Source organism: Manacus candei, unplaced genomic scaffold (assembly GCF_025592945.1).
Source record: "Manacus candei isolate 608988 ecotype Guabito, Panama unplaced genomic scaffold, ASM2559294v1 h1tg000047l, whole genome shotgun sequence".
NCBI classification, from domain to species: Eukaryota; Metazoa; Chordata; class Aves; order Passeriformes; family Pipridae; genus Manacus; species Manacus candei.
The window spans coordinates 12,457,500-12,469,077 of record NW_026138095.1 but is presented as its reverse complement, the minus strand read 5'-3'; the positions used below and the strand labels follow the sequence as shown (position 1 = coordinate 12,469,077).

Below are 11,578 nucleotides of genomic sequence, written 5' to 3'. Positions count from 1 at the left end.
CAGACACACACACACACACACACACACAGACACACAGACACACACACAGACACACACACACACACACACACACACACACACACACACACACACACACACGCGCGGTGTCGGGCGCTGATCCCCACTCACACCCTCCGCTCCTGCCAGATCCTCAAATACGCGCTGCCCGGAGGAGCCGCTGTCCCAGTCCCCGCAGGGTTATGCCAGGGACTGCTGCAGAGGCAGCAGGACAGAGCAGCTCAAGACCCTGGTTACAGCTTGACAGAGATCTTCTCTGTGTTTTCCCTAATTCACCGTTAGCTTCCCTCAACCAGGAGAGTCAAAACTGAGGAAAAAAACCAGGAATGGGCTCCCCATGCCCTAGTGAACCACTGGCAATCCTGCTGCATCCAGTCACAAACTCTCACTGTCCATCTTGTAGTGAATCAATACTCCTTACAGTCACCTGAGCATTACTCGGGTTTATTTTTATTTCTCACAACTTCTACTTAGGGTTGGCTAAATGTATTAGCTACACACACACCTGGTTACTTGAAGAAAGTAGTGAATTACTTGAAGAAAGTAATGGGTATCTGCTGGATACACAGAAGTCCATATCGGGAGGGAGCCTGCCACAGCTCTGGTCATGGACCTCATTTCTCTGATTTCTAAATATAAAAAAAGGAAAATAATGTAGAGGATATTGGAGCAACTGAATTATTTGTGGACTTGTTTCAGGTTTGTGGCTATTGCAAATGTACTACCATTTTCCTGATGAAGAGCTATTATCTCCCAATTCTGCTGAAAGACCTGAATTCTTAGAGGTGATCATATTTGGTCTGACTCTTGGGAGTCACCAAAAGGACTTTCAAAACACACTGGTTTTGAATAAGTGCCAGTTTTTGGCCTTGAGGTCACTCCAGTGAAAGAGTGGGAGGAATACAGCTATGGCTGCATTCAAGGTGTTTGGGCAGAGGCCTTTGTGACACTGGCTGCATAGGAATGGTCCCTTTCTGCATCTCTACAACTCACCGGGCCTTCAATGTCACGACTTTTGGCTCGTAACTTGTTAACCTGACATTCGGCAATATCAGCTCGTTCTTCGGCCTCTTCCAGCTCGTGCTGGGCCTTGCGGCATCGCGAGAGATTGACGTTTGCCTGTTCTTCCTGGAAGTCAGACAGCACTGTCGGTGACACAGACACAAATGACATTGCCTTGTTACCATTAACACCCGTGGCTGTGCCACAGAAATGTCACCTGGTTTAGCCTCACAGGTACATACCTGCATGGCCAGTACCCTGTGCATTTCTATGTAGTACCCGTTGGAGGGCAGGCAATTAGTCCTGCTCAGTTCCAGCTGGGAAAATTGGCTTGTGTGGCTCCAAAGGTGCAAGAGTTCCAAGATAATTATAGCTACGCCCACTCTGTTCTGAGCTGTCTTTATAAAATAAAGGATATTCAAAGGCAGTGGCCATTGTTGCCCTGTCAAACTGAGTATTCAATTATTTTAATGAGCTAGAGAGCCCAGACCTTTTGGAAATCTGTACCCAAGGCCACTGAAAAAAGACCTGCACTCACAGCTTCCTCAGCCTGTTTCTTGTATGCTTTCACTTTTAACTGCAGCTTGTCCACCAGGTCCTGGAGCCGGAGAATATTTTTCTTATCCTCTTCAGACTGTAGGAAGTGAAAATCATGTCAGCTTTGGAACATGGACTGAGGTCATCCACATAAGAGGGCAGAGGATTTGCAATACCTGGTAAGTGAGCTCCTTCAGCCTTCGTTCGTACTTGCGAGCTCCTTTCAGAGACTCTATTCCTCGTTTCTGCTCAGCATGAAGCTCATTTTCTAACTCATTAATCTGAAACACAGAATTATGGTGAAGATAGCAAGCTGCCGAGAATGGCTGCTGATCCTGCTGCAGGATCCTGGGAACCAGAGTTTTGCAGATGAAGGCTGCAGAGAAAGTGGCAGACAGAGCAGGGCAGATTCCCATAATTGCTTCTTGGGTCTAGACTAGCTAAAAAATGCTCACCATGCTATGTTAGTTGTGACATAGTGTATGAATCCATAGTTATTTATAAAAGGATATAGAAAGGTAAATTGTGCATACTTAGAGCATTTATAATCACAATTAGGCTTAAATCTGTCAGAGAAGAGGAAATTGAAACAGAGAAGGGAGGATCTATCAATATTCACCAGGTAAATGGTGAAAATCTGTTTCATTTGTTATCTTTGACTCCAGCTCATCCTCATGAATAGTCCTTAACAACCTCCCAATGCTCCATCCCTCTTCTGCAATGTGTATGAGAAAAACCTGAATTCCAGTGTTTTTATTTCTGTGTGGATGTTTCCTTTCAAAGCCAAGAGCACCAAATTCCCAATCAGTTGTGCTATATTTTGAAACAGAAACAGCTGAAGAGCACAATAAGTGGGTCAGGCAAGTAGTCCACCTAGCCTAATGCTCTACTTCTGAGAGTGGCAGCAGCATATACTATTTAGGGACAGCATGGGAACCTGGCTGCTGTCTACTCCCTTCACACTTGTCCAGTTTCCGTAGCCGTTAGATTAGAAGTGTAAAGTGTGGCATATCTATGCCTGTTCCCTTAAGTATGTCTGTAAACCTGCTGATTTCTACTCCCTTTTTGAGCCTTTTACCACCTGCCTCTATAGGCTCTCATGGCAGCACATTCCAGAATTTCACTGCCTACTTTGTAAAGTACTTCCTTTTTTTTTATTTTAAACTAATCTCCAGGTGAAGATGTCCTGGTCTCTTCAAATAGCAGTCCTAGTCTTGTTTGTCAATACTCATAAGGCTTCACCCCCAGATCCTTCTTGAGCTGCAGAGAACAAAACTACACATGGTATATTTAATATAGTGGCAAGGATGCTCTCTGTCTTGTTCTCAGCACCTTTCCTAATGAAGCCCAAATTATTTTCTCTTTTAGGTCTTTGCTTCTACTGCACATTGAACAGTTTCTGAGACCTGTCTTGGATGAGACTGCAATCTCCTTCCTGTCTGGGCAGTATTTTTTAGTTCCAAGTTCATTCCCAAGTAAGTATGCTTTAAATTATTTTTCCCTAGACAAAAGTTACTGTCTATGTCCACCTTATATTTATCTGCCCCCATTTTTGCCCACTCAGTGTTTATGAGGTCATTCTCAAGTTCCTTGCCCACAGTGCAATGTTTTTCTACTCGGCGTAGCTCTCATCAAACCTGCTGGGAATACCTGGGGCTGTCCCTGTTGCCACCCTCACAAGAGGTTCCAGCAATCAAAAGCCCAGTCAGAAACTTCACCTCAGGCTACCCAAGTCTTCACCATACCCTTGCTTCTAGTTTCTGGAGTTGCTTCTTTCCACCCTTCAGAGCCAACTGCTCGGCTTCATCCAGACGGTGCTGCAGGTCCTTCACTGTCTGTTCCAGATTCCTCTTCATCCTCTCCAGGTGGGCACTGGTGTCCTGCTCCTTCTTCAGCTCTTCTGCCATCATGGCCGCCTGGTTGTAGGGCACAGTTGTGTTACAAATACGCCTCCCCATCCTGGCAGTTCTGTGTCCCTGGAAGCAAGACCCAGCTTCTCACTGGTGTGTGGCCCTGCAAGTTCTCAGTCAGGGCCCACAGCTGTGCTAAGGATCTGTCATACAAAGAGGATCATTGTTCCTCAAAGTCTAAAACCACTTCACCTTGGAGAAAGGCAGGGTTGACATAAAGAAAAAATTAATTAAGGCATGCAAATGGCTTGGTACCAAAGTTTTATTTTTTAAGTCATTGAAAATTAGGGATTTTGTGAAGTATCACCAGCTAGCACTCTGTGTCTCTGGGCTCCCAAGTGATTATGAGTGTCTGGCTATTTGGTGCCTAAATTTGCCAGAGGCAGACTACTAAGCAGTTTTTGCCAATGAAATGACCCTGAGTACCTCAAACTGCACTGAAAAGCTTGTGCCTGCTGAGATCCTCAGGACCCAGGATGGGTAGCTGTTCCCAGTGTGGCAGAGCAGAGAGGTCAGGGGGACATGCAGCACTGCAGGACTAGACACTGGTGCACCAGGACTTGATGCAATAGTGTCACTATTTTCTGTTTCATTTTCATATACCTGTCCTAGATGGTCCTAAACGTTGGTAGTTCTGATGCTGTGAAACTGTAGTCTTATTTAAATGAAACATTTATATTCTCTCTTTTTATTTCTTACATGTCTAGCATTTGTATAGAAGTGTGTATGATTTTTGTCTTAATTTCTGCTTTTCTGTACTGTGTCTAAACAGGCCTCAGTCCAAATAACTCTTTTCCTATTGCAATTTTGCCACCATCTGTTCTATCCTGTCTATTACATTTATTCTGGAAGCAAAAGTGAATGGGTTTGGGAAAGGGGAGAGGAGATGCCTCTTCAATACAGACTGCTAGCAGGACATGAGGACCATTTCTGAAGGGATGTTCTGTGGCAAGCAGTGGGGCAGGGCTGTCCATGTGGGAGGAATTGTGTGTCACAGATACTTTCTGTTGAAGAATTGGTTCTCCTCCACGTGATTCATACCTTTCTAAAGTGTAAAAGTGACTATGGTAGTATAAAATGAAAGGGAGGCAAGCAAGAGGACTCACATCTGTGATCGCTTTCTTTGCTTTCTCCTCTGCATTTCTGGCTTCCTGAATGCTGTCTTCGACTTCATTCTGTAAATGAGTAATGTCCACTTCCAGTCTTTTCTTGGTGTTGAGGAGGCTTGTGTTCTGTTGGGACAGTCAGAAGACAGGTCATTCCCACGCCATTTGTGCCACTCCCATATGCCTATGGTAATCTCCTTTACTAGGAGATGCCAAATACCTGCGAGTGGAGCAGCTGCACTCGCTCACTGGCATCTGTCAGCTCCTGCTCAGAAACCTTCCGGGCTCGCTCGGTCTGCTCCATAGCAGCTCTCATCTCCTCCATTTCTGTTGTCATCAGATTGTTCCTACGCTCCACCATGGCAAGCTGCTCTTTCAGGTCATCATTCTCTCTCAAAGCATCATCTAAATGGAGCTGGGAATCCTTCAGAGGGGAAAGCACCATGAGACTGAGAGGCAAGCAGAGTGAATGGCAAAGACCTGTGGGACAGAAGCCTTGTGATCCCTACCTTGAGTTGCCCTTGCACGGCTTTAAGGTGCTTCTGTGTCTCTGCTACCTGACAGTTGGCATGCCTCAGCTGTATTTCCATGTCATTCAGATCTCCCTCCATCTTCTTTTTCAGCCTCAAAGCATCATTTCTGCTTCTGATCTCAGCATCCAGCGTGGTCTGCATAGACTCTAATACCCTCTGGTGATTCCTCTTCAGCTGTTGAATTTCCTCATCTTTCTCTGCAATCCTTCTATCAATATCTGACTTCACCTGGTTCAGCTCCAGCTGAACACGTAAGATTTTTCCCTCTTCGTGCTCTAAAGAGCCCTGTCAGGGTTGAAATATCATTTGTCTCTGCAGTGTCCATTGGTGGGAAATGCCCTTGCAGAAATGTGACTCTTTGCAGCCAGCAGGGCAGGTGTATTTGCCTTACTGTGGACCTTTAGAAAAGGCCAAGTACTGAAAAAACTGCTATCACATACTCAAGAGTCACTGTACCTCATCTGGATATTAAATGGTAATTTAGGAATAATACTCCTTAGGGAAATGCCTCCAATACCACAAGGTCTGGGCACTGAGGGCTATTTTGACACTGCAGAGATAACAAATCGTATGAAAACATAAAATAGGACAGCCAAGCCTCCTGCCAGAAGCAGCTTGCCTTCTCTTGCACCTCCATGATGAATTCTGCTTAGGGACTCTACCCTTAGTCCCATTCCAGTGACTGTGTGGGCATGTTCCCCTTCCACACAGCCTTTTCCCTCTGGTACTGGTGTCATCTAGCTTCAGCTAAAAGGAGTTAAAAGCCTGAAACTGGCTCTTTACAACCAGTGGACAGAAATAAGACATCCAGAGAACGAAACAGTTGATGTAGCCCTGGCATCCCTTTTAAGAAGAAACTCTCCAGAGATGCCTGTTTCTCCTTTTTGCTTCTAGAATCAGCCTATGGTGACTAATTCAGGATTAGATTGATGACATTTAGATGCATAAATTAGAGCAGATGGATTTCATGCCCAATACCTCTTTCTCCTACTGCCCGCCCATCTAGTGAGATCTAGAGATGTGCCAGTTGTTTTATACTTCTTTTTCTACCTAAGGGAAGTTACAGAGAAAATAAAGTGAGGCTCTTCTTAGTGGTGGACAGCAAAATGACAAAAGGCAACAGTCAACAGTTGGTACAAGGGAAATCCTGACTGCATATGAGGATAAAAGTGTTTTCCCATGAGAATGGTGTTGCACTGGAGAAGGCTGTCCAGCAATAGTATGACATATTCATCCTTAAAAATTATAAAGATCAATTACACAAGGCTTTGAGCAACCTAATGTAAATTCAAAGTGGGCCATGTTTTGACCAGGAAGTTGGACTAAAGACCTCCAGAGATCCTGTCCAACTTAAGTTAATTCTGTTTTTGAGGTATGCCGTAGGCATACCGTGGACAGCTCATGAAGTGCTCTCAAAGACATTTTGTGGAGAATCAGATGTGGTCATGCAGAAGTATAAAATGTTTTCCAAGAGACAGGCAGGGCAGATAGGGAATAGAAGGCAGAACCCAGACAAGAGGGAACTGAAGGAGCTACAATGTGACCTGGAATGGCAAAAAAAAGTAAGATTTGAAGCAATGGAGAACTGAGGGATAGCCAAAGACAGTAAGGAAGACAGAAATCATGGAATTGTGGGACCTGGCATACAGCCTGTGCCAGCAAAGCATGACAGTGTACCAGTGTACTCCAAGATTCAGCTGATCCCCAGCAACCTCTTCATGTTCATCAGAACGCATGTCCTGTGAACTGACTCCTCTTTAAACATGTTACTGACTCCCACTCATTCGAAGTGGAGGAGCTCAAGAAATATTGTCTTAATTTTCTTCAACATTCAGCTTGCTTTGAGCAGGGGGTGACATTGAGAAAACTTGAGTATTGGTTAGACCTTCTTGGAATACATCCTTGATTAATCTGACTAGAAAACAAAAATTATCAGTGTTTTGAAGTACAAATTACTTTTCTTCAGCTTTCTATGGGAGCAAATTCAAACAGATGATGTAAAATGAACTCAATTTTAGACTGGGACTGAGGTTTTTTGTGCATGGTAGTACAGCAAGGAATGCCACATTAATATGGAAGAGAAGCAGATCCTGAGCTATTTGGTCTGTCTGTGCTTTCTTGCTGCACCTTTGGGACAGTTTAAGGATATCAGGAATATAAAATATATATTTAAATTTTCCCCATTCTTGATTTCTTTGAAAGCAAGCACCTTATTGAGGACACTTACCTCTGCTTCTTCTAATGCTGCTTGTAGGTCACACTTTTCTTGCTCAATTTGCTTCTTTGCTTTCTCCAGCCCATGATTTGCTTTTCCAGACTCAGCAATCTGTTCAGTCAGATCAGAAATTTCCTCTGCAACCAGAAAACACATACTCATCTCATCTTAGATAATGTTATCAGTGGCACCTGCAATTGTTCTTTGGCAACGGGAGTGACAGAAGAGAGCTGATGTAATGGGATGAAGCAGTGAGGAGAAATCACAGAATCATGAAATCACAGAATATTCTGAGTTGGAAGGGACCTACAAGGATCGAGTCCAACTCTTCAGTGAATGGGTAGGGTATTGAACCTGTGACCTTAGAATTATTAGCTCCAAGATTTAACCAACCGAGCTAATTGCACACTTCTCTCATGTGCAATCTTTATTTCTGATAACCTGCTCAGTGTGCAATTTGAACACAGTTCAGTGTGCAGTTTGAAAATGAGAGGGACCAACTGGAATGAGCTCAGAAAATAATGTCAACTTCCTCTGGGTAGTGAAATTACATCTCCAGAGACAGTCCCCAGTGACCATTCAGCTCACAAAAAGGATCTGAGTTGTATTTCCTTTGTATAGATAGTTTGCTTATTAAATGCCAATCCCCTGTGCCACAGCTGCATAAACCTCCAATAATCAGGAGACAGATAACAGCCCTCCAGATTTTTTCTAGTGGCAGTGACTGACTGAAGTAATCTGAAAAAACTTAGAATCATCATAATTTCTGTCTATTCAGTTAATTTGGTCCCTATCCATGTGTGGGATCATGACGGTGTGAAGGAGGAGGAAGTAGGATGCTGTAATGAGCTGTAGGCATGTGTTTGCAGGTGACTTTATGATCAACTGAACAAGAAAGAAACTTGCTACCTTTATGGAAAATTATAAGGAACAAAACCTTGGGAAGAGGCAGAGTTCTGGTAGTCCAGAGATGTGGAAGCACCTTAGGGCTCATGGTGAATTCCTGGTGACAGATATCTGAACTTACGCTGGAGGTTCTTGTTCTCTCGTCTGACAGTCTCAGCCTGGTCAAGCATTTCTTCATAGGCATTCTTCATCCGAAAAATCTCAGTGCTGAGAGAGCGAGACTCCTTCTGGGCAGCTTCCAGCTCAGCCTGACTCTCCTGGTACTTCTGCTTCCATTCAGCCACGACCTGGAGTAACAGAAGCATAAGAATGACCTGTTCTGCAACACTCCTGTCTCTGCACCTTTACAAGAACTCAAGAGGCATGACCTATCTTGCAGTCTTTGGCTTTAGACTGTTCTCTGCCTGTGACAATCAACTCGCTGTGATACATACTCTGGCTGTTTTGGTGGAATCTACTTAAATGTGCCTCTTCATCCAGCACTAGTGCATGCCCCAGACTCTCAGGCAGGAGTTTGATGGGACACCAGACTGGACACTGTGGTTGGTCTGAATAAGGATGTGTGAGCCTTTGTATTACTGCAGGAGCCAGTGGTCCTGTACTCAGGAGAAGACTCCAACAAGAAAGGCTGGAGTCTACTGGTTCTCTCCTGAGTTTGATACCATGGCTCTGTAAGACATCCTTTTTAGTACAGTCACTTAATTCTCTCACACAAGGCTAGACCAAGGCACAGGGGTATGCAACATCCGTAACTTGGTCCAACAGTGTAGATTCTTTTAAATATTAGTAAAGGCAATGCAGGCTGGAACATTACATGACTGAAGCTCTGCCTCACCCAAATACAAGGCTGGCAGACTAGCACCAGGCAAAAGTCAGGGCTTGATAGCTGACGTGTGAGTACTTGCTCAGTCTGCTTGACCAAAGACTACATATGGATCCTGCCAGTCTCCCTTGCAAAGATTTCATGCTTTCAAAAAGCTATCAGAAGGCTACTTCATCATTTGTTGCAGTCATCTGGGTTTACTTACACAGTGACTTTATCTTTACCATATGTCATATTATGTGGTCCTTACCATAACTTTGCTTTGGGTAAGATGCAATTTATCTTACTGTTAGTGTAGAACTTTGATAATTTCAGAATTTGTCCTGGCCTATCAAATATCTAATGATGTTCAGATCTGGCATGGTCTTTTGAATGAACCTTGTCAAAATTCTTCTGCTTTTTATCAAATGCTGCACAGACTGCATTTGACCTCTCCAGGTCAATCATCAGGTCATCCACTTCCCCCTGCAGCCTCTGCTTTGTCTTCTCCAGTGAAGCACACTTTGCATTGACAGCCTCAATCTGTTCCTCTGAGTCCTGCAGGCGCTGGGCCAGCATCTTCCTGCAGAACGAGAAAATCACCACTGAGAAAAGGAAAATTCTGACCTCAGAAAACGGACATGAAAGGCATTGGAAATGGGAGAGCAACATAGAACGCTGTGGTGCTAAGGGCCTGGGGTGACACAGCACTCTGGAGTGGTGCATAGGAAGGGAGAAAACGTACCCAAGTACATACTGTACCAATGTGGAGAGGGACCAGAAATACACTTTCGATATTGGCAGTGTAAAGAATGTGATTTTTCAACTACTATGGTTAGTTCAATAGTTAATGCATTGGAATTCTCTTATGTAGACACTCTTGAGCCTCGACCTCTACTCCTCCCTTAAATGTCTACTCACTCTGCTTTTCACTCCTAATACATTACAAAGCACACTGCTCTACATATTCCCACTACAGGTGTATTCTGTATTTCCTTCAGTTATACTCATTTATACTTAAATATCCTTCTACTTGTTCCAGGCCATCCCACTCCCCACATACTTGGCCTCCTCGAGCTCCTCCGTGCGCTGAATCGCGTCCGTCTCGTATTTGGTTCTCCACTGGGCCACTTCGCTGTTGGCCTTGGACAGGGCGCGCTGCAGCTCCCCCTTGGCTTCCTGCTCCTCCTCATATTGTTCCCGGAGCAAGTCACAGTCGTGGCGAGCGGACTGCAGGGCGTGGGCCAGGGCGTTCTTGGCCTTGATAGTTAAAATGATACAAATTGTCAAAACGCTAACAATGTGTGACTGCATTTTTTTTACTACAGTTTGATCAAAGCTTCGCTTCATATCTCCCTGCTACAGTTGCTAGAGCAACAGAAGGAACAACATGAATAGCATTAGGGACTCTGTGTTTCAAACTTGATGCTATTAAACAAGGTCAGATGCTTGTCCATCTTTTCCTGGGACACCACCTCTCAAACATATCTGCACCAAATGCTTCAGGAAAAGATAGAATAAATCCAGCGACAGATAAGGTGAAAGCACTCCTGCTCTATTTCCTTTTTTTGGCTGCTGCTGTTTGCTTTGCCTCAAGGATTTTCCAGTAGCAGTAAGGCAGACACACAGAGCTGATTTTATTCACTTCTCTCATGTTTTTGAACTTCAGAAGTCTTGATGAGAAGGACTTAAACTTTCTTCCTTATTTAATTTCTGATGTCTCTTCTCTATATTATACCACAAGGCACAGTTCAAAATTTTCACTGTTCTGATGTCACCACCTTTCTCTGAGGAGAAATCTAATTTGTTTTTTTAGTGCATTTATTTATTTTACAAGTTGTCGGTCCAAATGAAAGCAAGTCACCTTATTTTCTTCCTCTAGTTGCCTCTTCAGCTCTTCAATCTGCTGAGTGAAAGCATGTTTGCCTCGAGTCAACTGAGAAATCAAGGACTCCTTCTCCTCCAGTTGCCGAGTAAGTTCACCTAACGAGAAAAAGTTGATTTTTTTAGACAGAGATATGAGACATAAAACAAATGAATGAGAGCAGCTAGCCGTGTGGAAAGTGATTACAAGATATAATGTGGTAAATTGAAGGGTTAGAAGCAATATCATTCCCACCGATAGGAGAATCTGTCAAAGAGAAATGCTGTGCTGGCATCAGAGGAAAGAAGATAAACTGATCACAAACTCACACATTCATTTTGATTGACAGTTCTTCTTTTGGTTTGGTTTTATGTTTCCTTGGGTGGCATTTGTATGACTGCCACCAGGAGGAAATTCTACATTGTGAGTTTTGTTCAGATCACTGAGTAATGAACATGTTACAAAATACACAGGCATTCAGGCAGCATATTTAAGTACTTGACACGGGAGTATTACATCTCATCAGGGGACATACCATTCTCAGTCTGTAGGCGTGTTTTCTGTGTGTTCAGATCATTAATTAGTCGCACATGTTCGTCATCTTTTGTTCTGACTTCACTGAACTGGTCTTCGAGAGCTCGGCACATCTTTTCCAGATTGCTCTGTGAAGAGACAGAAAGCATCT

General features: G+C 43.8%; 1 protein-coding gene across 1 annotated transcript in view; it reads right to left on the bottom strand.

Moving 5' to 3' along the window:
• Positions 1-936: 936 nt before the first annotated feature.
• LOC127475858 (myosin-1B-like) overlaps positions 937-11,578 on the bottom strand; it is a 32,620-nt gene continuing 21,978 nt past the window's right edge. The window contains exons 26-38 of the mRNA XM_051798064.1: positions 11,429-11,555; positions 10,894-11,012; positions 10,093-10,289; positions 9,429-9,612; positions 8,349-8,514; positions 7,334-7,458; positions 5,083-5,391; positions 4,794-4,997; positions 4,574-4,699; positions 3,303-3,473; positions 1,734-1,838; positions 1,559-1,654; positions 937-1,146 (exon numbers count right to left, since the gene is read on the bottom strand). Coding sequence (XP_051654024.1) covers positions 937-1,146; positions 1,559-1,654; positions 1,734-1,838; positions 3,303-3,473; positions 4,574-4,699; positions 4,794-4,997; positions 5,083-5,391; positions 7,334-7,458; positions 8,349-8,514; positions 9,429-9,612; positions 10,093-10,289; positions 10,894-11,012; positions 11,429-11,555 — 2,139 coding nt within the window. The remainder of the gene's footprint in view (positions 1,147-1,558; positions 1,655-1,733; positions 1,839-3,302; positions 3,474-4,573; positions 4,700-4,793; positions 4,998-5,082; positions 5,392-7,333; positions 7,459-8,348; positions 8,515-9,428; positions 9,613-10,092; positions 10,290-10,893; positions 11,013-11,428; positions 11,556-11,578) is intronic.